At 55.1% G+C, this 24320-nt stretch overlaps 3 protein-coding genes across 3 annotated transcripts in view; 2 read left to right on the forward strand and 1 right to left on the reverse strand.

The window, feature by feature from the left end:
- Nucleotides 1-2107, reverse strand: part of SPTBN4 (spectrin beta, non-erythrocytic 4) — a 64419-nt gene extending 62312 nt beyond the window's left edge. Inside the window, exon 1 of the mRNA XM_040976605.1 lies at nucleotides 1918-2107. Within this exon, the coding sequence (XP_040832539.1) occupies nucleotides 1918-2092 (175 nt within the window). The 5' untranslated portion in view covers nucleotides 2093-2107. The remainder of the gene's footprint in view (nucleotides 1-1917) is intronic.
- A 2961-nt stretch (nucleotides 2108-5068) lies between these two features.
- Nucleotides 5069-16969, forward strand: BLVRB (biliverdin reductase B). The gene is made up of 5 exons (XM_040976295.1): nucleotides 5069-5228; nucleotides 11738-11902; nucleotides 12066-12155; nucleotides 15471-15599; nucleotides 16738-16969. The coding sequence occupies exons 1-5, from the start codon at nucleotides 5150-5152 to the stop codon at nucleotides 16893-16895; spliced, it is 621 nt and encodes a 206-aa protein (XP_040832229.1). The 5' UTR covers nucleotides 5069-5149; the 3' UTR covers nucleotides 16896-16969.
- A 2239-nt stretch (nucleotides 16970-19208) lies between these two features.
- Nucleotides 19209-22158, forward strand: SERTAD3 (SERTA domain containing 3). Its single transcript, XM_040976296.1, has 2 exons — nucleotides 19209-19450; nucleotides 20696-22158. The coding sequence occupies exon 2, from the start codon at nucleotides 20705-20707 to the stop codon at nucleotides 21299-21301; it is 597 nt and encodes a 198-aa protein (XP_040832230.1). The 5' UTR covers nucleotides 19209-19450; nucleotides 20696-20704; the 3' UTR covers nucleotides 21302-22158.
- Nucleotides 22159-24320: the final 2162 nt, after the last annotated feature.

A 24320-nucleotide genomic window follows, 5' to 3' on the forward strand; every position in this document is an offset into this window, starting at 1 on the left:
CTAAAGTCCTCGCCTTGAACATGCCGGGATCCCATATGGGCGCTGGTTCTAATCCCTGTAGCTCCACTTCCCATCCAGCTCCCTGCTTGTGGCCTGGGAAAGCAGTCAAGGACGGCCCAAAGCCTTGGGACTCTGCACTCATGTGGGAGACCTGGAAGAAATTCCTGGCTCCTGGCTTCGGATTGGCATAGCACTGGCTGTTGCGCTCACTTGGAGAGTGAATCAGAGGATGGAAGATCTCTCTCTTTCTGTTCCTACTCTCTGTAACTGTGATGTTGGGGGTGGCATTGCAGTCTAGTGAGTAAAGTTGCCGCCTGAGACGCCAACTTCTCACTTGGGCACTGCTTAGAGTCCCAGCTGCTCCACTTTCAATCGAGTTCTTTGACAATGATACCCAGGAAAACAGCAGAAGACGGCCCAGGTCCTTAAGCCCCTGCCAGCAGAGACTCAGAGTAGGATCCTGGCTCCTGGCTTCAGATTGGCCCAGGTATAATCACTGTGGCCTTTGTGGGCGTAAACAAGTCTGAAAATTTGCTTTATTTTGAAAGACGACAAGGATCACCTATCTGCTGGTTGACTCACCAAATGCCTGCAACAGCTGAGATTGGGCCAGGCTGAAGCCAAGAGCCAGGAGTCAGAACTTGAATCCAGGGCCAGCTATGCAGCACATGGGGAAAGCCGATCATTGCATGATGCTGGCATCCCACATGGGTGCCAATTGTACTCTTGGCTGCTCCATTTCTAATCCGACTCGCTGTTGATGGCCTGGGAAAAGCAGCAGCAGATGACCCAGTGCTTGGGCTCCTATGACTCATGTGGGAGACACAGAAGTTCCTGGCTCCCGGCTTGGGCCTTGCCCTCCTAGCTCCAGCCATTATGGCCATTTGGAGAGTGAACCAACAGACGGAAGATTCTCTCCAATTCTGAGTTCCAAATTAAAAAATAATAATAATAAAAAAATGAGCCCTTTGATGTAGGGATATGCATGTCCCAACAGGCATTTCAACCTCTGAGCCAAACTCCCATTACGTGTGTTTCACATTGTAAGGGCTTAGGATGACGAAGTTACACTTCTCCAAGGGTTTTGTGCTAATGATTAAACAGCTCTGATTTTCCAAAGCCCTGTAAACACTAAGTCATAGGTTCACCGGCCTACCCAACCGATGCTGTGTAACTGCGCATGCTCAGGCCTTCACTGGTGTCACTCTAAGACAACAGGACGGGTGACCAACCAGCCCAGCTGGCCTGGGGCCCCAGGGCTTTAGAGCCAAATCCTAGAAGTTACACACACTCTTCCTTCACGTTCTCAGAACCCATGTTTCTAATGTGAACATCTATAGCAACAGGATTACAAAGCCCCAGGCACCTATGAAGACTGGACTTCAGGTTTCCAAGGACCTACGCTCCTGGGGCAAATGAGAAAAAACTAGGATTTTCAAGTCTGACGTTTCCAAAGGGTTGTGTTTCTAAAAGTCTCAGGTTCAAAGAATCTCTGAGCATGACAGCCAGGATCCTAGAGGCCAATGGTTCCACTTTTGGGAATCCTAAAGGGGTGGGACTTGGAAATCCCATGTTTCTGGGAGAGTTATGTTTCTGAGGTTCCCAGACTGTGCTGCCCCATATGGCAGCCACGACCCGCAAGTGGCTCCTTAGATTTAAAGGGCTTAAAACGAAATGAAATGGAGAACGGTCCCTCGGGCAGCACCGACCACGTTTAAGTACTCACTAGCCACACACACTTGTATAGGAGCTACTACTGAACAGCACAGAACCAGGAGGCGCCCATTAACGTCTCCGGGCAGCTCGGTCCACAGAGCCAACACCCAGAGTCTAACCCTGTCCCCTCCCTTCCTCCCTCAAGGCCACCAAGAGCTCCAGTGCTGAGATGCATGGAGCCCACCCCTCCTCTCCGGCTACCTGCCAAAGCCTTGATCCGGGAGCACTCAAAGAGCGAGGCGGCTGTGGTGGAGGCTGCAGGCGGCTCCCGCTCCCAGCCCCGCTCCGGGCTGTCCCAGCGGGTGGCTGGGTTGTTGTTGTTGTTGGAGGCAGGCAGCCCCTCCATGTTGTCCACTTCCCCTGGCACCTGCGCCATGGGGAAAGGTGAGGCCTGGGGGGAGGGAAGAGGTGGAGGTTAGGGCCTGGACTCTGAGGAGCCTGGCTATACGTCCTGGCCCCTCAGCAGCCTCAGTTTCCCCATCTTTACAATGGACATAATAACAAATGATTGCCACGCCCACCTTGACCACTTCACGGGGCCATGGTGCAACATCCGGCTTAGCGCCTGGCACAGGGCAGGGTTCAGTTGACTATCGTTGTAACAGTTATTAGGACAACAATCACATTGCTATCCGCAGAGTTCTACCCTGCAGTCACAGCTATTACGAGCGCTTGTTGGCCACTTGCACTATGCTTAGTGTCACATATGCATCCTCTGACTTAATCCCTGCAGCTTTCATTCCTGAATGACGGGCTATTTTATGAGGCCCATTTGACAGGCCAGGAAACTGAGGCACTCCTTTCATGTCCTCCCCCAACATCCCCATCCCCAAACCGTTCAGGTGAAAAAGGTGTGTCCTTGGAAAGTAGAGCTGTGTTACACTCCTTGACCCTGGGTTTGGCATGTGACTTGCTTTAGTCAACAGAATTAAGTAGAAATGCTGGTTTGCTTGTTCTAAGCCTAGCATTCAAGGGCTCCCTCATGTTTCCGCTTGCATGAGAAAAAATATGTCAGGGCCAGATTAGATCCAAAGCCCCGGTCATTCCAGCCAGGGTCAGCCAGCGATGCCCCTATTGTAGCTGCTATTGTGAACAAGCTCACAGAAACCAGCAGAACTTCCAGCAAAGTCCAAGCCCGAGTAGAGAGCTCAGCCTCAAATGCTTAGTAATGGGTTCAGCCCGCACTTTCCGGGTGGTTTGTTACACGGCGCGATTGTGGCAATCGCTAACTGGCAGATTCCATCTGACCTCAACAGCTAGGCCCTGGAACACTGCTAAGCTGCAAATACCACAGGCACAGCAGTGCCAGCCCCTCCTCTCCACCTGGACCCCAGAGCTGAACCTAAGACTAACAAAGGTGGGGTGCCTGGGAGTCAGGTGCCAGCTTCTCCAAGCACTCAAGCAATTGTCCATCTACAAGATACAGAGAAAGCATTTGGGGACCTGGGTCAGCGTCGTGGAGACCATCCCTTGGAAGCAGGCCTGGCTAAAGCCACTGTTTTTTCCTTTCTTCTCTGGAAAGGTGTGTAAGTAGGCATATGGCTGCCTACCAGCTGTGTGACCTTGGCCAGGTCACTTCCCCTCTCTGGGTAATGATCCCAGCACCCCCCTTGCTAGGAGAGTTTGAAGACCACACAAGTTAAGAACCCAGGGAACCTTAGCAACGTGGTATTTGGCCCACAGCAAAGCACTCAATAGTCATCCCTGGTGTCACCCACATTATAGTAAATCAGCAAGCCTGTTCTGGACTCCAATGGAAACCGAGTTCAAGTCCTGCCTTATCCCTGTTCCCTTCAGAATCAAGTAGCACTCAACTGGGGTCCTGGGTCCTCAGCTGTCTTCCTCACTAAAGGTGGTGCCAACTGTTTGCCCCCATGCAGGATACCTGGGCATGGGCGGGCACTTAGCAGCCGAGCCATTAACACATGAACGGAGAAGGAATAAGGTGAAGGGCAGGTGGGAAGGGATGTCGGGGGCAACACTGGCCTACGGTGCTCAGTGTGGGGCTGTGGGTGGGAACCGACCCTTCCACAGCTGCTGCCCAGCCGGTGAGCCCAGGGAGCAAGCCGGGAAGGACAAGGCCTGGGGCAGGACCCAAGCGCAGCGATGGTTCAGCCCTCGACCCCCAACCCCCACCTCCGCTCTGGCCAGGGCGACTCCGGGGCGCGCGGGGTTTCGGGAAGGGAAAGGATGCTCAGGCAGGTGGGGGGACGCCGCTCACCTGGGCCCCGCCGCCGCTGCTCGCCGCGCCCGACAGCCCCTCTTGTGGGCATCCGAGGCCCGGCACGGCCCGGCCCGGCTCGCTCGGCCCCGCCGGCCCCGCCGCACGGCCGGATCCGCATGCGCCGCCGCCGCCGCCGCCGCCGCGCCTCCCCGCACCGCCCCGCTCGCGCCCGCGCGTCCCCGGGCCTCCCTGGCGTCCCCGGGCCCGGAGCTGTCCCCCCACGGGCCGCGGCGCGTGGTGCGCAGCGGCAGCAGGAGCAGCAGCAGCAGCAGCAGCAGCGCCGGCGTCACGGCCACACGCTCCCCGCCACCGCCGCCCACGCGCCCCGCACCCCCTCGGCGGACGGGCGGCCGTGTCACGCACCGTGTCACACGGCGGTGCGGGGTCCGCCGCCCCCGCGGCGTCGCCCCCTTTTTCCACGCTCGTAGTCTTGGGGAGCCCGGGGAGGACGTGGAAGAGGAGGAGGAGAAGGAGAGCCAGGCGGCCACGGCCACGCGCACAGCCACCACGCAGGCAAACGCGGTGGCGGCGCCAGCCAGCCGGGGAGGGGGTGTCACAGCCTCGGATAACGCACCCCTCTCCCCGACCCGCGCCCACCCCACCTCACACAGGCGGACATCCATGATGCCACCTCAGGTCAGGGAGGAGTGCGGCACGTGAGCCCTCCACACACACACACGGCCATAAGGTGGCTCCCGGTCAGGCGTCCCCCTCTGCGGGGACTAAGGGTCACTTGGGGTCACACAGGTACGCAGACACACGCGGTGTCACGCTTTGTCACACGCAGGCACGGGCAGGCCCTGAGGTGGGAGCCGAGCCAGGCGGCCATCGGCCAGCGCGGGCCGAGGGGCGGCAGGGCGGGGAGGCTGGGGGCGTGGCCCGCCGCGCTCGTCCCGCCCCCTGGGCTGGGGAGCGCTAGTGGCCCCGTCGAGGGGCGTGGCCTCGGCGGTGCCGCCTCTGCGTCTCATTGGCGATCTTTGCTGCTCTGTCCAGTCACGTTCCTCCCAGCCTGGGGCGGAGCGCCACAGGACCCGCCTCCCCTAGCCTGAGCGGTGGTGGGCGTGGTCACGGGGAGGCGGGGCTCTCGCGGTTGGCTCCTCCCCGTGTTTCCTGCTTAAAGGAGGACTGAGCCCGCCGTCTCCGAGCCTGTGGGTTCCCGCGCGTCCCTAAAGAACTCGAGGAGCCCTCGCACGCCCGCTACCTTGCAGCATGGCCGTCAAGAAGATCGCGATCTTCGGCGCCACCGGCAACACCGGGCTCACCACCCTGGCGCAGGCGGTGCAAGCAGGCATGAGCCGGGGCGGGCGGGCAGGGGACATTAGGAAAAAGGAGGGCTGGGTGGAGCCCAGCCGAAAGAGGACGGCTGGGGGGCCATCCTTGCCCCCAACCAGGCGTGCGGAGCGCATGGGAGGGAGGAGTGGTGCAGGCAGCGCAGGGGGCTGAGGGGACAGAATTGGGGGCGGGGGGGAGGGGAGGCTAGGAACTCCAATTCCCTCTGTGGACAAGGCAAAAGAATGGACGGTGGGAGCTTGGGAGACTCCAGGAGCCCTGTGGGTCAGTCCAGGCTGCTACCAACTGTGGGGGTGCTGCCTGGGGTGCTGCAGGTGTGCAGGGGGTGGGATGTGGAGGCAGTGGTTCTTGGTACCTCGGTGGAGACTTTCCTGAGCTGGCTGTCCACCTGCAGCCCAGCACTGCTACGTCTTCACCTCCAAATCCTGGATGGCTGCCTCCTATGCGTGTAGGGGTAGAACCCAGTAGGTATCACCCCACTCGGCAGATGAGAAAGCTGAGGCCCAGGGAAGTGCCTTCCCCAATTGCCCAGTTCTGGTAAGTGGCAGCGCTGGTATGGCAGCCCAGCTGGTGCACGGAAGCAGCAGTTCTTGGCTTGAGCACTGCCAAGAGTTGGAAACTGAAAAAGGTTGGGAAGGTAACGTAGCAGAAGTACAACCCCACACTCTAGTTGTGGGAAAGCCAGCAGGGGCTGAAAACTCAATTTCTTCCCAGATCACAACGGGGGGAGGGGGTTGCAGGAAAAAGGAATGCCAATCCATGCCAATCCCCAGCGCCCTCTGCTCACTTCATTACTCTCCCCCCTACTGTTCAGAAGTTACCAGTGGGCTCTGGACTTTTCTGATAGAGGGGCCCCACCCTGCTTCCCTGGCTGAGTCTGAGTGATATTCACTATCTGAGTGCCCTAACAGGGTGGAGGCCGCCAGGGTCCTGCTCCCCTGCGCACACACACCCAACACAAACGCTCCCTGCAGGGACTTGGCCTGTGAGGCCCCCATCTCCCTCCTGGGGGAGGGGAAGAGCTCTGTTTGGAACCCGCCTTCCGCACAGATTTGCCGCTCAGCACTTCTGGAGGCTGGAGGAGGAAGGACGGAGTAGTAGAGAGAAGTTGAGAAGTGCTGAGTCATGGTGCCTTTTGCCCCATTCCCGCATTCCTCAGCTTGGCCCTGCACCCCTCCACTCCCTCTGCTGGTGGGGGCCGGAACTGCACCTAGTGTCCCCCAGTGGGATGAGTCCAACAGAGGGGCACTACCCTTCAATGGAACAGCTGAGCCAAACCCAAGGTTTATGTCCCTTGGTGAACTGACAAGAACCAAGAATTCTGATGGGCAGGGACCTACAGCAAACAGCCAGCTGCCTGCCTTTAGGAAGGTGTCCGCCCGTGTGGACAGGGGCCTGGTTGCTCCATGCACACGTATCTGAGGCGTGGGGATGTTAATACTACTGGCCCCGGGGCTCCTGTGGTGTGTCAATCAGATCATAAACAGGAAGTGCAGAGTTGGTGCCCCTCCTGCAGGCTCTGGGTCAGAGTCAGGTAAAAAAAAAATCAACCTTCTCTTCTACTTATGGAGCTTATGTGTGATTTGGACTCAGCTACCTAAAAACTGCCTCAATTTTTCCCATTGTCAAAATGGGTGTGATAATAACAGGAGTGGTATTCCAGTCCGGTGATTCTCAGACTGAGTCACATGAGCGGCTGGTTTTGTGAAACTTTCATTGCAATGATGTGTGTATGATTTTGTGTGTGCTGGGTTAAGCTGTAAAACCTGTTTTGTATTGAGGATTAAGACGCAAGAATCTTAAAGGAGACAAAGACCTCTGGGGGTGGGGGAAACTATATAATAGGCATGTGTATATATTTATATATTTCTGTGTATAAAAATAGTTATATACAGTTATGTGTATTGTATGTTATACGTACATGCACAGAAATATGAAGAATCCAAACATATGTGGATAGTTGGCAAAATTAAAACAATGAAAATGTAAGTAAGCAAGGCTTTTGTATGAAGACTGGAAACACCCCACAATTATGTTGCCCTTTGAGGATGTAAAACTTCTGGAGGGGTCCCTGTTGTGGCACAGTGAGTTAAGCCTTTGTGTGTGACGCTGGCATCCCGTACCAGAGTGCTGGTTCAAGTTCTGACTGCTCTGCTTCCAGTCTAGCTCCCTGCTAATGCCCTGGGAAGGCAGCAGCCGATAAGGCCTGAGTACTTGAACCCCTGCCACCTGTGCAGAACATCAGACTGTCGCTGCAGGATCCTGGCTTGGGCTCAGCCCAGTTCTGGCTGTTTGGGTTCTGAACTGGTAGTAAATGGAAGATCTCTCTCTCTCTCTCTCTTCTTTTTTTTTTTTTTTTAAGATTTATTTATTTATTACAAAGTCAGATATACAGAGAGGAGGAGAAACAGAGAGGAAGATCTTCCGTCCGATGATTCACTCCCCAAGTGACCGCAACGGCCGGTGCTGTGTCAATCCAGAGCCAGGAGCCAGGAACTTCCTCCAGGTCTCCCACGCAGGTGCAGGGTCCCAAAGCTTTGGGCCGTCCTCGACTGCTTTCCCAGGCCACAAGCAGGGAGCTGGATGGGCAGTGGAGCTGCAGGGATTAGAACCGGCGCCCATATGGGATCCCAAGGTGTTCAAGGTGAGGACTTTAGCCGCTAGGCCACGCCACCGGGCCCAAGATCTCTCTCCTATTCTGCTTTTCAACCAAATAAATAAGTAAGTGGTATAATAAGCTAAGCCTCCACCTGCAGCACCAGTATCCCATTCCCACATTCAATAGGGGTGCCAATTTGAATCCTGGCCACTCCACTTCTGATCCATCTCTGTGCTAATACATCTGCAAAAACAGCTGAGGGTGGCTCAGATGCTTGGACCGCTGCAATCATGTGGGAGACCCGGAAGAAGCTCCTGGCTTCCGATAGGCGCAGCTTTGGCCATTGTGACCATCTGGGGAGTAACCATGGAAGATCTGCTTCTCTCTCTCTCTCCCTCTCTCCCCCCCCTCCCCCGTAACTCTGCTATTCAAATAAGAAAACAATAAATCTTTACATATTTTTTTTAAAGTGTATTGCAGGAAAAAAAAAAAAGTGAGCCTAGAAGTCACATGCCCTTCTATTTTTTTGGCCAACCCTTCCCCTAGTCCTGGCGGCCACCCATCAACTTCCTGTTTGTGTGGTTTCTGTCTGTTTTGGATGGGACTATGGAAGTAACCATGTGACTGGCTGCTATGAGTTAGCAAAATACAAGTGTTCTAAAAATTCCAGCATGTCGCAACATGTATCTGAACGGCATCTCACATGTTGTAACATGTATTCAAACAGCATCTCTTCTTAGGATATTTCTTCTTACCAAGTCTGCCACGTTGTATGTGTCTATTGCTTGCTGTGTGAGGGTATGTTTCCGTTCCTGGGGAACAGGGTGGGAAGGTGAGGGCTGGCAGCTGGGTCACAGGTTAGCTGTGGAGGAGTAAGGCTGCTGTTGGCATTGCTGTGAGGGTTCCAGGCCCGTAGCCTGACGCTCAGGCTCCAGATCGGTGTGGTGTGGACAGCTCGAAAGAGATGTGCATACAGACCTGCGGGTAGAACAGGGATTCTTATCTTTGAGCACAACAGAGGGCATATGGGCAACAGGGAGTAGTGGCAAGCATGCAAGCCAAATTCAATGATAAGAATACACCTGAGAGATGAAGTGGGCATCTGGGTAAGCAACCAGGAGCACAGTGTGTGCTCAGATGGGGCGCATGAGGGAATAGGGTCCAGTTCTTTCATTTCCCTCCTGGTTCTCTCTCTTCTGGGCATCGGATTTTCAGAGTGTGCGCATTGGGTGAAATGCCTCCTAGTGTTAGCAGGCTGGGTGGGCCACTCAGCACCTTCGTAAGGGAAAACCTAGGAAAGATTTATAGCTCAATGTTAGGGGACACAGTAGGATTCCTGCACAGAGTAGGGCTCCTGGCACTGGGGCTCCTTGCTTGGGGGAATGCCAGCGGCCACCTCTAAAGTTGCTGGGGCTTGGGTAGGACGTCATCCCGGAGGATGCCAACCTGTCTCCTTTGTTTTCCTTGCACCCATCTCTCACACACAGAGGCTCGTTTGTAACTTCCCATCCAACGACTTGTCTTCTTAATAGCATGATTCAGAAGGTCTTTTTGTAGCCCAGATACAGGTCCTTTGTCAGAGATCTGGCTTACCAAAATGTCCTGCCTCTCTGTGGCTTGTGTTTTTACTCTCCTAGTTGGGTCCCCTGACGCACGGAGGTTTTACATTTTGGTGACATTCAGTTTGTCTGTTCTTTATCATTGCTTGTGCTTCCGGTGTCAGGATGAAGACACCATTGCCTCATGTGAAGTCACTATGATATAAGCTTGTATTTTCTTCTTAAAAATTAAATCTCACATTTTTTCTAAAAATTTGTCTTATTTATTTGAAAGACAAAGTGACAGGGAGATACAGAGAAACAGAGATCTTCCATCCACTCCCCAAACATCTCAACAGCCGGAGCTGGGCTAGGCCAAAGGCAGGAGGCAGGAACTTCATCCAGGTCTCCCCTGGGGGTGGCAGGGGACGAAGCATTTGGTTCATCCTCCACTGCTTCCCCAGGGAGCTGGACTGCAAGCAGAGAAGCCAGAACTCAAACAGATGCTCTAATAGAGGATGTGGGATGCTGGTGTCGCAGGCAGAGGCTTAACCCACCAGACTCCAGGCCTTAGTGTCAGGTTGCAAATAAAGACCCAAAAACCCAGAGAGGTTGAGTGAACTGCCAGGGTCTCGTAGCCAGGTAGTGATAGGCCTGGGGCTCTAACCCAGGCTGCACTAAGTGACTTGAGGTGGGTAAGGGACTTGGCAGCTGGCTTGTAATGAATGTTTTGTAAAAATTAGGGGGGTTTTAAAATTTTATTATCTTCTAAAAGATGTTATTTATTTATATGAAAGAATTATAGAGGGAGACCCAGCGTGGTAGCCTAGTGGCTAAAGTCCTTGCCTTTTATACATGTCAGGATCCCATTTGGGCACCAGTTCTAATCCCTGCAGCTCCACTTCCCATCCAGCTCCCTGCTTGTGTCCTGGGAAAGCAGTCAAGGACGGCCCAAAGCCTTGGGACCCTGCACCCATGTGGGAGACCCATAAGAGGCTCTGGGCTCCTGGCTTCAGATTGGTTCAACTCCAGTTGTCATGACCACTTGGAGAGTGATCCAATGGATGGAAGATCTTCCTCTCTGTCTCTCCTCCTTTCTGTATATTTGACTTTCTAATTTAAAAAAAGATAAATCTTTTTTAAAAATGAATCATATTAGAGAGATTTCCCATGGGCTAGTTCACACCCTGGATGGCTGCAACCGCCAGCATTGGGCCAGGCTCAAGCCAGGAGCTTCTTCCGGGCTCCCATGTGGATGGCAGCAGCTCTTCCCACACCACTTAGCAGGGAGCTGGAAAAGAAGTGGAGCAGCTAGGACAAGCTCTGCGTCTTAACCTGCTGTGTTGAGATTAGGTGTTGCCATGTCTCATTGTCGTCAGCTCCATTGCCGCACATTGGAAAATCCCCCATCCTTGGTGTGTCTTTTTTTCTTTGAAATAGTTGGTAACAAATATCAACGAGAACTGGAAGGTGGAAGAATTTTTTCCTTTCCCTTGATCCTTTCCCAAGCACCGACTTAGTATCATTCAGCACCTTTTGCCACACAGGATGGTTCCCTTCTTTTTGCCATAAATGTTCTGATAGTTCATGATCAGCCCAGTGGGGGCCCTCTGATGTCCATGTGACCCACCATGCCGCAGGCACTGCCCCCCCCCACCGGTGGCTGCACGGGACCTCGCAGCCTCAGCTGGTCCTCTGACCCTGCCCACCACCCGTAAAGCAAGGATTGTGACAACCTGGCACTCAGGCTGGCTGCAAGGACCAAGTAGCCCAGGCTGAGCACAGCAGCGGCTGCCAGAGTGCAAGGTCAGCGTGCTGGCAGGTACTGTCCCTTCCCGTGACTTCCAGCTGCCTTTTCAATGTGTCTCCCCTGGGGTGAGGGGCAGTAGGGGAGGGAAAAATGAAACAATGAAACAACAACCGGTAAACACAGTTGCTGCTGTTTAAAACGATGGGCGACACTGTTTTCCTTGTGAACTCTAAAATATGTGTGCGCATGGGGAAGGAAGACTTTCTGAATTGCCTACAGAGGCAACACATGGAGGTGACGTTAAAAATCTTTACTGATGCAGAAGGCAGGCCAGGGGGCAGCGTGCGGGACCAAACCCAGTGCTAGACAATCTTCAGGCAACTCATCTCCTCCTCTGTGCCTCAGTTTCCTCAAAGACCACCGATAGGGTTGAGGGGGCATAGGGAAGCACGGCAGGTATTAACCCTGCAAGTGCTGGTTGATGGTGTCTCTTTGTGCCTTGTCCTGTTCATTCAACAGACGTGCTCGAAGATCACCGAGCTGGCACAGAGCACCTAAGGGACCCGGAGCCCCCCTGCGAGCCCGTTGACTCCCTCCTCCCTACTCTTCTTTACCTGCAGGTTATGAAGTCACAGTGCTGGTGCGTGACTCCTCCAGACTTCCCAAGGATGGGCCCAAGCCGGCCCACGTGGTGGTGGGTGACGTCCTGCAGGCTGCCGACGTGGACAAGACCGTGGCCGGGCAGGATGCTGTCATCGTGCTGCTGGGCACCCGCAACGACCTCAGTACTGAGCCCCCCCTCTGCCCACGGCCCCCCCACCCTCCGCCTCGGCCTGCGGTGCCGCCCCCACCCCCGGCCCCACCTCTGCCACCCCTGCCGCCACCTCCGCCACCTCCACCACCTCCGCCACCGCCCACCAGTGACAGCCACTCTCTGTCCCCTCTAAGGTCCCACTACCATGATGTCCGAGGGCACCCGGAACATTGTGGCAGCCATGAAGGCCCACGGCGTGGACAAGGTCGTGGCCTGCACATCGGGTGGGTGGTGGGGTCATGGAGGTGGGACTGAATGACTGGGTGGAAATAAGACAGGCATCCCAGGGCCCTGTGACATGGTGGCACTGAAGCCTTCCAAAGTCACCGGGCACTTGTCCAAACTTACTGGATGGCGCTGAGGATGCGATGGTGACCAGTACAACCCTGTGAGAGAGGTGGTAGCAGGGCCGCAGGCAAATTGATCTCCCCGATAATTAGGACTGCGGTTGGGGTACAAGAAGCCTAGGAGGCCTGCAGGAGCTCCCTGTCCCCCAGTCTGAAGGAAGCGAAGGAAGACCCTGGCAGGGCAGAGGCCAGAGCAGTGGGTATGTGCCAGGTCCCCATCCTCAGAACTTCCAGCTGTAGGCAGAGGGACATGGAACCAAGAGCTGCCCTGAGCAACCCCAAGGGAAGGCTCCAGAGTGGCCAGCTGGTGCAGCTCATGCTAAGAGCCTGTAGTGAGCACCTACTGTATGCTGGGTGGGATCTGAACACCCTGGGGATAAAGGCCACTTTTTAGCCTCCCAAAACTCCTGGCAAGGGAGAGGAGGGGCTCGTACTCCCACACATTAGCTGCACAGGTAGCACTGGCTGGTTTTGTCTCCTTGCTGTGGGCCAGGGCCGGGCGATGCCCCCTGGCTGCCAGTCTCCACCTTGTACAGGCCCTGATGAAGCCTTAATCTCCTGTATTCCAGGATTTGTTGCTTTATTGTTAGCATTTTAAAAATTATTTCCATTTAGTTAAAGGAGACAGATAGGGACAAAATGCCAGCTGCTGGTTCACTCCCCACGTGTCCTCAACAGCAAAGATGGGGCCACACCCAAGCCAGGAGGCTGGAACGCCATCCAGGGCACAGGACTCCAAGTCCATTGCCTGCTGCCTGCCAGCGTGCACATTAACGGGAGGCTCAAGTCAGAACCCAAGTCAGCACTGAAAAACTGACACCTCTGTGGTGACTTAGCCACTGCACTAAACACCTGCACCTCCTTTCCATTTTCTTCAAAGATTTATTTTATCTTGTAATTGGAAAAGCAGATATACAGAGAGAAGGAGATACAGAGATAAACATCTCCCATCTGCTGGTTTACTCTCCAAATGGCTGCAAAAGCCAGAGCTGAGCTGATGCGAAACCAAGAGCCAGGAACTTCTTCCAGGTCTCCCACATGGGTGCAGGGTCCCAAGGCTTTGGGTTGTCCTCAAATTCCTCCCCAGGCCACAAGCAGGGAGCTGGATGAGAAGTGGAGCAGCCGGGATACAAACCCAAACCGACATGAGATTCTGGCAGATGCAAGGCAAGGATTTAGCCACTAGGCTATGGCACCAGGCCCTCCCTTCAATATTTAACTTTTATTTAGACATGTTTATGAACTTGAGTTAAAAGGACACCATTTCTTCCCCCACCCCTTTCTGCACACACTTTTCCCCTTACTTCCTCTGTGATTTAGATCCATTATGGCTTCAGCATCTATTTCTTTAGGATAATTTCTCTACTTTTAATTACGAAGAGTTTCAAGCCGAATCCCCAGGCCAGCATGGTGAGCACCTGTGTTCCTGCCACGTGGGACATTCACTGCGTAAACTTCATTAGTGTTACCAGATCCTGTTTGCAAGTCTACATTTTGGGGTGCTTTCCTAAGCCATTTAAAATGGGGGGAAGACCCAGGCACACCTTGACCAGCTCCTGAGAAAAGAGCTTTTGTTTCTGGAAACTTCATGCTGGTGTCACAGCTGAGAAACTGAACATTCACCCAGAAGAGTCTAACACCCCCTCTGTGTTCAAGTTTCAAGGGAAAGGATTAGCAGGTTATTGTTCTCTAAGCAGCTTGGCATCATTAGGACTTGGGAGGATTGGCTGGTAGAGGTGCCCAAGAGGATTAAAAGGAATGCCAGGGGATCGGGTGTGGCACAGCAGGCTAAGCTGCTGTTAGCGGCATGAGTAAGCTATAGGAGCTCCTGTTCAAGTCCCATCCAACTCCCTCCCTGCTAATTCCTGGAAAGGTGCTGGAAACTGGCCCAAGTGCCCACCCATGTGGGAGACTTGGCTGGGAGTTCTAGGCCAGCCCCAGACATTTGGGAAGTAGTGAACGGAAGATTCTTTTTCTGTCATGCTGCCTTTCAAATAGATAACTCTTAAAACATACACAACACACAGGGGGAGTATTATGATACAGTGACTTCAGCCACCACTTAAGACACCTGCTGAAGGTCAAGTACGAGAACCTTCACTTCAGATCACTGAGGAAGTGACTTGTGCTCCTGAGCAACCTGGCCGGAGTTGAGAGTTCCTGGCTTCCACCTGCTCCAGTCCTAGTTATCGCAGGCATTTGAGGAATGAACTGGAGGAGGAAAGATCTCTCTGTGTCTCTGCCTTTCCAATAAATAGATCTTTAAAAACAATTTTAAAAAGGAAGCTCAGGGTAAGACCCGGACTGGATTTAAGGTTCCGAAAGGGAGGCTGTGTGAGTGTAGGACGGGCCATGGCCATGCAGCCTTGTGCCAGGGCGTCACACACTGAGCCACACTGCTCTCCTCTGCAAAGAGGGATGCTGATCCCTAGGACCCGGCAATGGATTGGATTTTACTCTGTGCCGCTGGCAGGGATTCCAACAATTTCTGTCACCCCGGGTTACCCAAAGGAGGGCACCTGTCCCATGGTACATTAGCCTGGCTCTGGGGGCAGGTGAGTGTTCTTGTATTCTAGCTTTGCTAAGGCTAAATGATTCCTTCAACAGATGTTAAGCATGCACCTGCAGTGTTCTAGGCCTTTCTGGAGGTGGAGCTGTGAGCACTTTAGACAAGGTCCCTGCCCTATGGGGTTAAAGGAAAGGGCTAGGAAGCAAAAACCCCCAGGTGATCTCATGATGTGAGGCTGGAGAAGGGCACTGTGCTGGGCTGGCAGGACATGGGAGTCATGGAGGCCTCACTGAAAGATGACCTTCCAGCAAAGTCTGCAGGGAAAGAAGGGAGCCCTGGGGGTGGGAGGGAACTGTATCACAGGCATAGGGGTCAGCCACTGCTGAGGCTGTGTGGCTGGGAACAGGTGGCAGGGAATGGGTGGGGGTAAGTGATTCTGGGGAGCAGGTGGGGCACCCTGAGTGTAAAGAAATCTCAATGTGAGCAGATTTAGGGCTTTGCAGGCTCCCAATGGCTGCGCAGGGAGTGGGGCCATGGGGACCAAGCAGGAGGTTGCAGTGGACAGGACCAGAGACGGGGTATTCCTGTATTCTGCTGCCAGTTCCTCCAGGAGGAAGCTAGGCTAACTGTGGTGGATTTTGCAGTGGGAGCCCAGACTGACCCTGCCCTGTGTGCCCCCACAGCCTTCCTGCTGTGGGATCCAGCCAAGGTGCCTGCCAGACTGCAGGACGTGACAGATGACCACAGCCGGATGCACAAGGTGCTGCAGGAGTCTGGCCTCAAGTACGTGGCTGTGATGCCACCACACATAGGTGAGTCGGGGCTGGGACATGGCCACGTGGCTCTGTTGCCAGCAGCCTGCTATGCCCCTGCCCTCTGCTGGGCCTATGGGGCTTCCCCCAACCCTTCTGTCCTTGCTTTGTGGGGGTCTCCTCCTCACACTTTGATCGTCTTGAGAACTATCAGCCATCTTTGGGATGCTCCCATGGGGCTGGTGTGGTAGTCAGTCAGTGGCTGTGTGCGCTCTGGTGGTGCCAGGACTTGAACCCAGGCCCTCAGATGTTGGATTGCAAACTTCCTTACCAGCATCTGAACCGTGAAGCCAAACGCCCTCCCCAGCAGAATGTATTTGTTCATTGGATAGCTGACTTGTTTTTGTTTGGGTTTTTTTTTTTTCTTTGCTGAATCATCTGAGGGTGAGTTGTCAACACTGTCACACTTTATTCCCAAGTGCTGCAGCAGGCATCTCCCATGAAGAGATACTTGCAAAATCCTCCTACAGGTACCGCCCCACCTGCCTCTGCCCACAGGTAAAGTTTGGTCTGTGATGGCAGATCTCACTCAGCTGGCAGGTCACCTCTTAACGGGGACTATCTCACGTACCCCACCTCCTGTGTTCTCATAGCTGCGGCCTGTGCATCCTTCCCGCACAGGCTGTCCCTGCAGGGGTGGCTGGGGGTGGGAGCCCTGGGTGTCGGGGGGCCACTAGTGAATATCCTTTATTTAACCACCACAGCTCAGTCCCCCAGGGGTCTTCTTGGCAACCATGTACTGTCTGTCTACTTTGTACAAACAGCAACTCATTAGTTGGAGGCAGAGGGTGAACCCAGAACAAATCTAGCCTCTGCCCTTCTGGGAGGTGACCAAGATGTGACTTTCTCGCTCCATGGCTTGGTTTGCCCATTGGTTAAGCAGGGTTCATCTCGGGTCCTAGCCTGGCCTCTGCTCTTTTTTTCTCCATCCTACACGCCTTCTTGCTTTAGTCTCTTTTGCCTTTTGCTGACCAATGTCGGTGTCCTGAGAGTGGGGGCCTCTTCCCCCGCTGTGGCCCTTGCCGTGGGCTCGGCACCTGCTGGATGAAGGAAGCCATGGTACAGATAGGCACGCGCAGTGCCAGGCCAACAGTAGCGGGCTTGTGCTTCACCCGGTCCCTTTGCCTTTCCCTCCCAGGCGATCAGCCTCTCACAGGGGCCTATTCGGTGACCGTGGACGGACGAGGGCCCTCGAGGGTCATCTCCAAACACGACCTGGGCCACTTCCTGCTGCGCTGCCTCACCACGGATGAGTACGATGGGCACACTGCTTACCCCTCCCACCAGTACGACTAGGACTCCAGGAGGGTTGCATGCTGGGAAATGAGGCACCCAGGACCGGAGCAATAAACCTTGAGCCAACAGCATGAGATGCGTGTCGAGGACTTGGTTCTTTTTCTACCCGCCCCCCCCCCCCATGGCCTTCCGTGTCAGTGTCTGCCTGTGTGTGCAGTATCCTGGGTGTTGATTCACCTGCTCAGTAGGGATCCACCATTGGGTTGAGGAGGTCCCGGAGGGTGGCCTGGGTTCATGGACCTTATGGTCCAGCTTGAGCAGCAGAAAGGCCTTTGGCAGGAGACGGGACATCCAACCGGAAATGCAGAGTTAGTAATTCCCAGAGAGAAGGTTCTAGAACCTGTTGGCCTTTCCCGGCAGAACCAATAACTGGAGCCAAGCCCAGGAGACCAGAAAGCGCTGGGCTGCTTAGAGGAACTAACTCCTGCCCCTCCAGCTTCTGCTGTGTGAGTGTGAGGAGAGATTCGTGTTTTCTAAAGCCGTATATGGGAGAAGTGGGTTGGAGGTGGGAACGGGCCTGGGACCAAGGTGTATGTGTGGAGTGGAATGTCTTGGGGCAGGAGAAAAAGGCCTTGGGAGAATGGCTCCGGAGCCTGAGGGGGCGTCCCTGGTGAGGGAGAGGCATCCAGCAGGCTGCCCAGATTGTGGGCGGTGCAGAGATGGGGCCCTGGACGGGGGCAGGTACCTTCTCTGGCATCCACGGTTCTTTTACTTTGTTCTTCGGGGATGTCTTTCCCAGTTCTGGTGAGTCAGCTCCTGGTTCCCTTTTCTGTGAACTATTACAATACCTCCACCACCACCACCCTGTGCCCTCTGTGAAGAGTTTACCGCTGCAAACAGCAGGATGGTTTGGCTGACACATTCCAACTGGCCAGAACCGGTCTGAGGGGGCTTCAGCCTCCTCCCCTCTCCCTCCATAATGAGTGAGAACTTGTGGGGGTGGGGCAGCCCTGGGTCCTTATCTGCCATCTGTCACCAGGGACCTGCTAAGGATAGAGACTTCCACCACAGCAAGCACTACGTGGCCAAGATCACCCCAGCTCCTGTTCTCAGGGGGCCCACCGTGGGGGAGATGCAGACTGGGGGTAGCGGGGGAACTGTGGGCCACAAGTGGTCGCAGGAGCTGTGAAGGAGGGCTCCTGAGAGGAGAGAACTTTCCAGATGAGCTCTGATGAGAGGCACACATTCAGCATGAAGACCCAAGCCCGCACGAGCAGGGGTTCAAGCCCCAGCTGCTGCTCTTCTGACTCAGCTCCCTGCTCCTGCACATGCCAAAGTGGAGGAGGGGTCCCAAGTGCTCCCACACCCACGGGGGGAGGGGAGACCCAGACGGCTTTAGCTGAGCTCCAGTCCTCCACCGTGTGGCCATCTGGAGAGTGAACCATCGGGTAGAAGATCTCTGCCTCCCCTTCTCCCTCTCTCTATAATACTGCCTTTCACATCAATCAATAAAATGTTTTAAAGCCAAAAACGTTTCACTCTCAAGGTTGAGTGCTTGCTTGCCGTGTACCTGACACTGCTGTAAGCACCTAATGGGGGAGAGGAAGGCAGGAAAGGGAAACGGACTCCGTGTATATAGGTGAGCAAGCCCGGGTGAAGCGATTTCAGACAAACTGGAAGTGAATCAGAGTGGGGGAGCTGAAGAGCGCAGCGGCAGAGTGCTTCCCTGGGACGGTAGCGAGCCAGGCACAGTTTACAGCAGCAGAAAGGCCCTCGAGAAAGAGGACGGAACCGGCGAGGCCGCCAGAGGACGTGCTGGAAAGTCCTGCACAGGACTGAGGCCCCAGGGTGAATGGGAGGGGCGGGCCTGCGGTCGCCTAGGCAACACAAGCCGCTCGAAATGATTGGCTGCTGCCCTTGAGCTGTACTCCGGTGATCAGAAACGCTCTCTTAGCTTCGGAGGCGGGGCCTGGGAAGGGGCGGGACCTCGGATTACCGGGAAGGCGGAGCCTCGGAGAGAGGGGCAGCCTCTGAACCGCGAGGGGCGGGGCCTTAGAGGCGGAAACGCCGAGCTTCGGGAAGGCGGGGACTCGGAGGGGGGCGCGGCTTCTGAACCCTGAGGGGCGGGGCCTCGTAAATGAAATATCAGAGTGTCCAGAAGGCTGGGTATCGGAAAGGGGCGGAGCCTCAGAAGGAAATTCAGAGCGCCAGGAAGGCGGGGACTCGGAAGGGGGCGTGGCCTCGGAGGCAGGATCTCGCAGCGCCTGGGAGGCGGGCCCTACGTGTCGTGGCCCCGCCCTCTCTGGACTCCACGCTTGGCCCCGCCCCGTCGGGAGTCTGACTCCTTTAAATGGTCGCGGACGCGCCCGAGCGGCAGGCGGCTGGACGAGCTCCGGGAGTCCGGAGATCCACTGTGTGCAGCCAATCGGCGCTCCGCGGCGGGCGGCCAGGACTCCAGCCAATCGGCGCTTGCAGCTTCGCTCCGGCCCGAGGCCGGCCGGAGAGGCCCAGGGCGGGGGTGGGGGGCGGCAGACGAGCCAGACCCCTCCGCCAGCGCTGAGGGTCGCAGCGCCGCAGGCGTCCCGGGACGTGATCGTGGCGAGCTGGCAGCCGAGGTGAGCCGTGGCCCGCCTTCCTCGGGGGAGGAGCGCAGATGAAGGGTTCGGAGGGTCTAGCGCCCGGAGTTGGGAGATCCAAGGCGGGAGGCGAGACTGAACGGGAGGGAGTTTGAACCTGAGAAATGGGGGGTGTCGGGAGAAGCGAGAGGACCAGGGCCAGAAACTTTGATGAGAAGGGGGGAGCCTGGAAATCTGAGGATGAGGACGAACTCTCGTTCGCGGACGAGCTTATTTGGGGACTCTGGCTTTTCTGCCGTCTTGGACTCCCGAGACGCGGCGGCGGGGAGAGAGGGTGTTGTGGAGGGTCGGGTGTTTGGCTCTCGGGACTAGAAGTTCGCAAAGTGAGAGGAGAAAAGTTGGGGGTGTGCCCCACCAGGAGGGTGTCCCGTCTTAACCCCTCCCCCACACACCCCAGCCCGGCCCGGCTGCTTCGGGGCGCGGTCTTTGGGGGCGTCTCTGGAAGAATCCGGGGGTCTCCTGGGGTGCAACAAGCCCGGAGAAAGCCGAGCCCGGGGTGGGGGAGGGGACCCGGCCGGCGCCCGGCAGCTGGACGTCCGGGTTCCCTGCCCCCACCCCGCCCGGCGCCTCTGCGCATGCCCGCGAGCATAGCCCTCTGGGAATTGTAGTCCCGCCCGACGTCGGAGAGGGTACTTAGGCGTCCGTCGGCCCGTGTTTCCCAGAAGCCCTTGGGCCAGATGGAGGCGTTCCTGCCTGGTGAACAGCGCCCCGCGGGAAGGGGCGGGGCCTGTGGAGCGCCGAGGTCTGGTTGGCTGGGACCCCCTGGGGGCGGGGCTTAGCTGAGTTTCGGGGCAGTTTTCCTCTTTGGCGAGCAGTTGGGGAAGCCCGAGTCTCCAGTCTGGTCGGTGGAGTGGGAAATGAGAAAGGCTCGTTCCCTCTCTCTGGTGAGCGTGCGGGGAGGGCTAAGGAAGAGGGCATGGACAGAAGGAGCCTGTCTTTAGAGGAACCGTCAGGACACAGAGTTGTGTAAGAATGGTCCCTGAGATTGAGAGGGATTTCAGTTAGGACCCTTAAGCTGCAGATGGGGAATTCCAGGAACTCTAGAACGTGCGTTCACAGGCAAGTACATGGGATGCGACCCAGCTGTGCCCAAGTCCTTAGTCCCTCACCTGCTTAGCCTGAGATACTGAGATGGTCTCTCAGATTCTGATGGGTCAAGTTCGCCAACGACTGCATCTGAGCTGGTCCTAGCGCGGTTAACCTGCCCTTCCCTCTCTTCCCCAGAGAACCATCATGGTGGGCGGCTTGAAGAGGAAACACTCAGATCTGGAAGAGGAGGAGGAGACGTGGGCCTGGGGTCCAGCGGGCCTGCGGAGCTACCAGCAAGCCCTGCTGCGCATCTCCCTGGACAAGGTTCAGCGCGGCCTGGGCCCCCGCGCGCCCAGCCTCCGCAGGCATGTCCTCATCCACAACACGCTGCAGCAGCTGCAAGCCTCCCTGCGCCTGGCCCCGGCGCCCGCCGTGCCCCCAGAGCCGCTCTTCCTGGGCGAGGACGATTTCTCTCTGTCGGCCACCATCGGCTCCATCCTCAGGGAGCTAGAGACCTCCATGGATGAGTCAGAGCCTGTGCAGAACACAGGGGCACCCCCCGGCGGCCTGCAAGATCCAGTGCTGCCTCCACCCGACCCTGTCTTCCTGGAAGCGCTGAGCTCCAGGTACCTGGGCGACGCCACCAACCTGGACGACCTGTTTCTGGACATTGACACGTCAGCAGTGGAGAAGGAGCCCGCGCCTGCCCCCACGGAGCCCCCTCACAACCTCTTCTGCACACCAGGCTCCTGGGAGTGGAATGAACTGGACCACATCATGGAGATCATCCTAGGGTCCTAAGATTTGGCCTGGGGCTCCGGCCGCCATCAGCCGGGGTGCAGCTCAGCTCTCGGGCTTGTGTGTTCTCACAGGGGCTCCCAGCAGGGACTGGGGGCCCCCTGCCTCCCGTATCAGGGTTCCACAAACAGTCCTGCATGTGTGTGTGTGTCTGGTTGCCACAGCCTTCTATGAAGGTACATCTTTCTGCGTTAATTTATCTATTCCAAATGCCTTAACGAGACTTTTCTGGGAGTCAGATTTCCCACCAAACACATTTTTTCGGCCTTTGCCTCCACTCTTGGCTTCCCTTAGGATCACTGGGGCCTCAGGACAGTTAAAGCTGGGCCAGTGAAGGGAAGGACAGAGGGGACCTGCTGCCAGGTTGCCATGGAAACCCAAGGCTATGCCTCTGGCCCCTCCAGGGAATGGGAGGAGCTGGCCTCCTCCCCCAGCCAAGGCAGAACCCCACGTCCCTGGCAGCACCCAATGCCAGCAGCTTCTCATTCATTCATAACCAGGCCGGACCACGTGCAATAGGGTAGAAAGGAAACTGCTCCATGCCGCGTTATTTAAATAAAAACAGGCAGGGTTTGTGGTGGGTGTTTTCGTTTTTTGGGGTTTGTTTTTTTTTTTTTTGGATTGTAATTTTTAAAAAAATAAACTAAATGTATTTTGGAAAAAAATGGGTTGTGTTTTGTGAATGTTGCTGGGGCAGCCAAAGGGACTGGTGCTATTCCCCAGACACCTGCCAACGCTGGGGTAGTGATGCCACTGCGTGAGGGGGGGCTTCCTAAAGTTTGTGGAAACTGCACGCTTTTTAAAAGGGGGACTTTTCTGTTGAAGAAAGAGTACTCTCGGGCCCGTGGCTCACTGTCCAGCTGTCCACAGTAATTAGCTGTGTATCAACATGGGTTAAAGCAAGGAGCCAGCAGGTGTCTCCTGTGCAGGGAGATGGCAGCTCCGCCACCTGAACTAGCACCTGCTGCCACACAGGTGTCTGCAGTTCCAGGAAGCTGAGAGTTGACCCCACCAACTCCTGTGGAGGGCATGGGCTTCTCCAGGAATAGCCTAAATATATATACATACACACATAAATAACTTGAAAAGCCAAAAATTAGCAAAGAGAGGCAGCTCGTCCAATTGCTGGTTAACTAGATGGCTGTTAATGGCCAGCATTGAGCCAGGCCAAGCCAGGAGCTACAAGCTGCTTTTAGGTCTCCCACATGAGTGGCAGGAGCCCAAACAACCCATTTTACACTGCCTTTCCCAGGCTATGGGCAGGGAGTTGGATCAAAAGTGAGAAGCCAGGGGCCCTGCGCAGTGACATAATGGCTAAAGTCCTAAAGTTGCATACACTGGGATCCCATAGTGGCGCGGGTTCTAATCCTGGAGTCCCTGCTTCACGTGCAGCTCTGCTTGTGGTCTAAGACAGCAGTCGAAAACAGTTCAAAGCCCCTGTGTGGGAGACCTGGAAGGAGCTCCTGGCTCCTGGCTTTGCATCAGCGCGGCACTGGCCATTATAGTCACTTGGGGAGTGAATCATCAGAAGATCTTCCCCCTCTGTCTCTTCTCTCTGTGTAACTGAATTTGCAATAAAAATAAATATTTTTTTAAAAAGTGAGCCAAGATGGGAACCAAATCAATCAACATCCATACGAGATGCTGATCATGCAGGCAATGGCTTTATTTTGTTAAAATTTTATGTATTTATTTTAATAATCTTAGTTGATTAGGGTACAAAGGGTCAAGGGCTACAGGAAAGTGGGTAATACCATTGTTTCCACACTAATATCATTTTTTTTTTCCCCTGTATGGGGTCAGGGGAGAAACAAAGGGAAAAACCCCACCCAGCCTCGCACCCATCCCAGGCAGGCAAAGGCTTTAGGTGCTATGACAACACAATGCTGCACAGGTTTTGATTTTGTTGTAAAGATTTATCTTTACTGAAAAGGCAGATTTACAGAGAGACAGATTTTACATCCACTGGTTTACTTCCCAGATCACAACAGCTACAGCTGCACGAATCAGGAGCCAGGAGCTTCTTCCAGGTCTCCCATGCAGGTACAGGGTCCCAAGGACTTGGGCCGTCCTCGACTGCTTTGCCAGACCACGAGCAGGGAGCTGGATGGGAAGTGGAGCAGCCTGGACATGAACTGGCACCCATGTAGGATGCTGGTGCTTGCAGGTGGAGAACCAGCCTGTTAAGCCACTGTGCTGGCCCCCACAGCATTGTTCTAACCACTTTATTTGAATTAAGTCCTTTATTCACCACAATTCATACAGAAGGAAGTACAGCTGTCACACATTGTAGCCAGAAACCTTGACATTCAGAGAGATCACGTTCCTGACCCAGAATCACACGGCGAGGAAAAGCAACGACAGGACGCCAAGCTGCAAGTCCACTGGACTGCATGGCCTTGGGCTTCCTATGGCACTTGGTATAGATGTGCAAGCCACAGGGGAGGGCAAATGGAGTCTGTGTCCCAGAATGTCACACCCTGGTACCTAGTAGTCAGCACTTTTTTTTTTTTCTTTTTGGTCTGAGGAAGAAAATGCCCAGAGAGCCCAGTATTAAAAGCAGACTTGGAGCAGGTGGCATAGCACATTATGCTAATGCTTGGGACTCCACATTCCATATCAGAGTGATGCTTAAGAGTTTTGGTTTCTGGGCCCAGCACGGTAGCCTAGAGACTAAAGTCCTCACCTTGCATATGACAGGATCCCATATGAGCACCAGTTCATTTTTTTCTTTTTAGATTTATTTATTTTTATTGGAAACTCATATATACAGAGAGGGAGAGAGACAGAGAGGAAGATCTTTTGTCCAATGATTCACTCCCCAAGCGGCCGTAACAGCCAGAACTGAGCCAATACAAAGCCAGGAGCCTTTTCCAGGTCTCCCACACAGGGGTGCAGGGTTCCAAGGCTTTGGGTCTTCTTTGATTGCTTTCCCAGAGCACAAGCAGGGAGCTAGATTGGAAGCAGGGCTGCTGGGATTAGAACCAGCGCCACTGTGGGATCCCGGTACGTTCAAGGTGAG

The sequence above is a fragment of the Ochotona curzoniae genome, unplaced genomic scaffold (assembly GCF_017591425.1).
Source record: "Ochotona curzoniae isolate NIBS_2020 unplaced genomic scaffold, NIBS_Ocur_1.0 contig_2699, whole genome shotgun sequence".
NCBI classification, from domain to species: Eukaryota; Metazoa; Chordata; class Mammalia; order Lagomorpha; family Ochotonidae; genus Ochotona; species Ochotona curzoniae.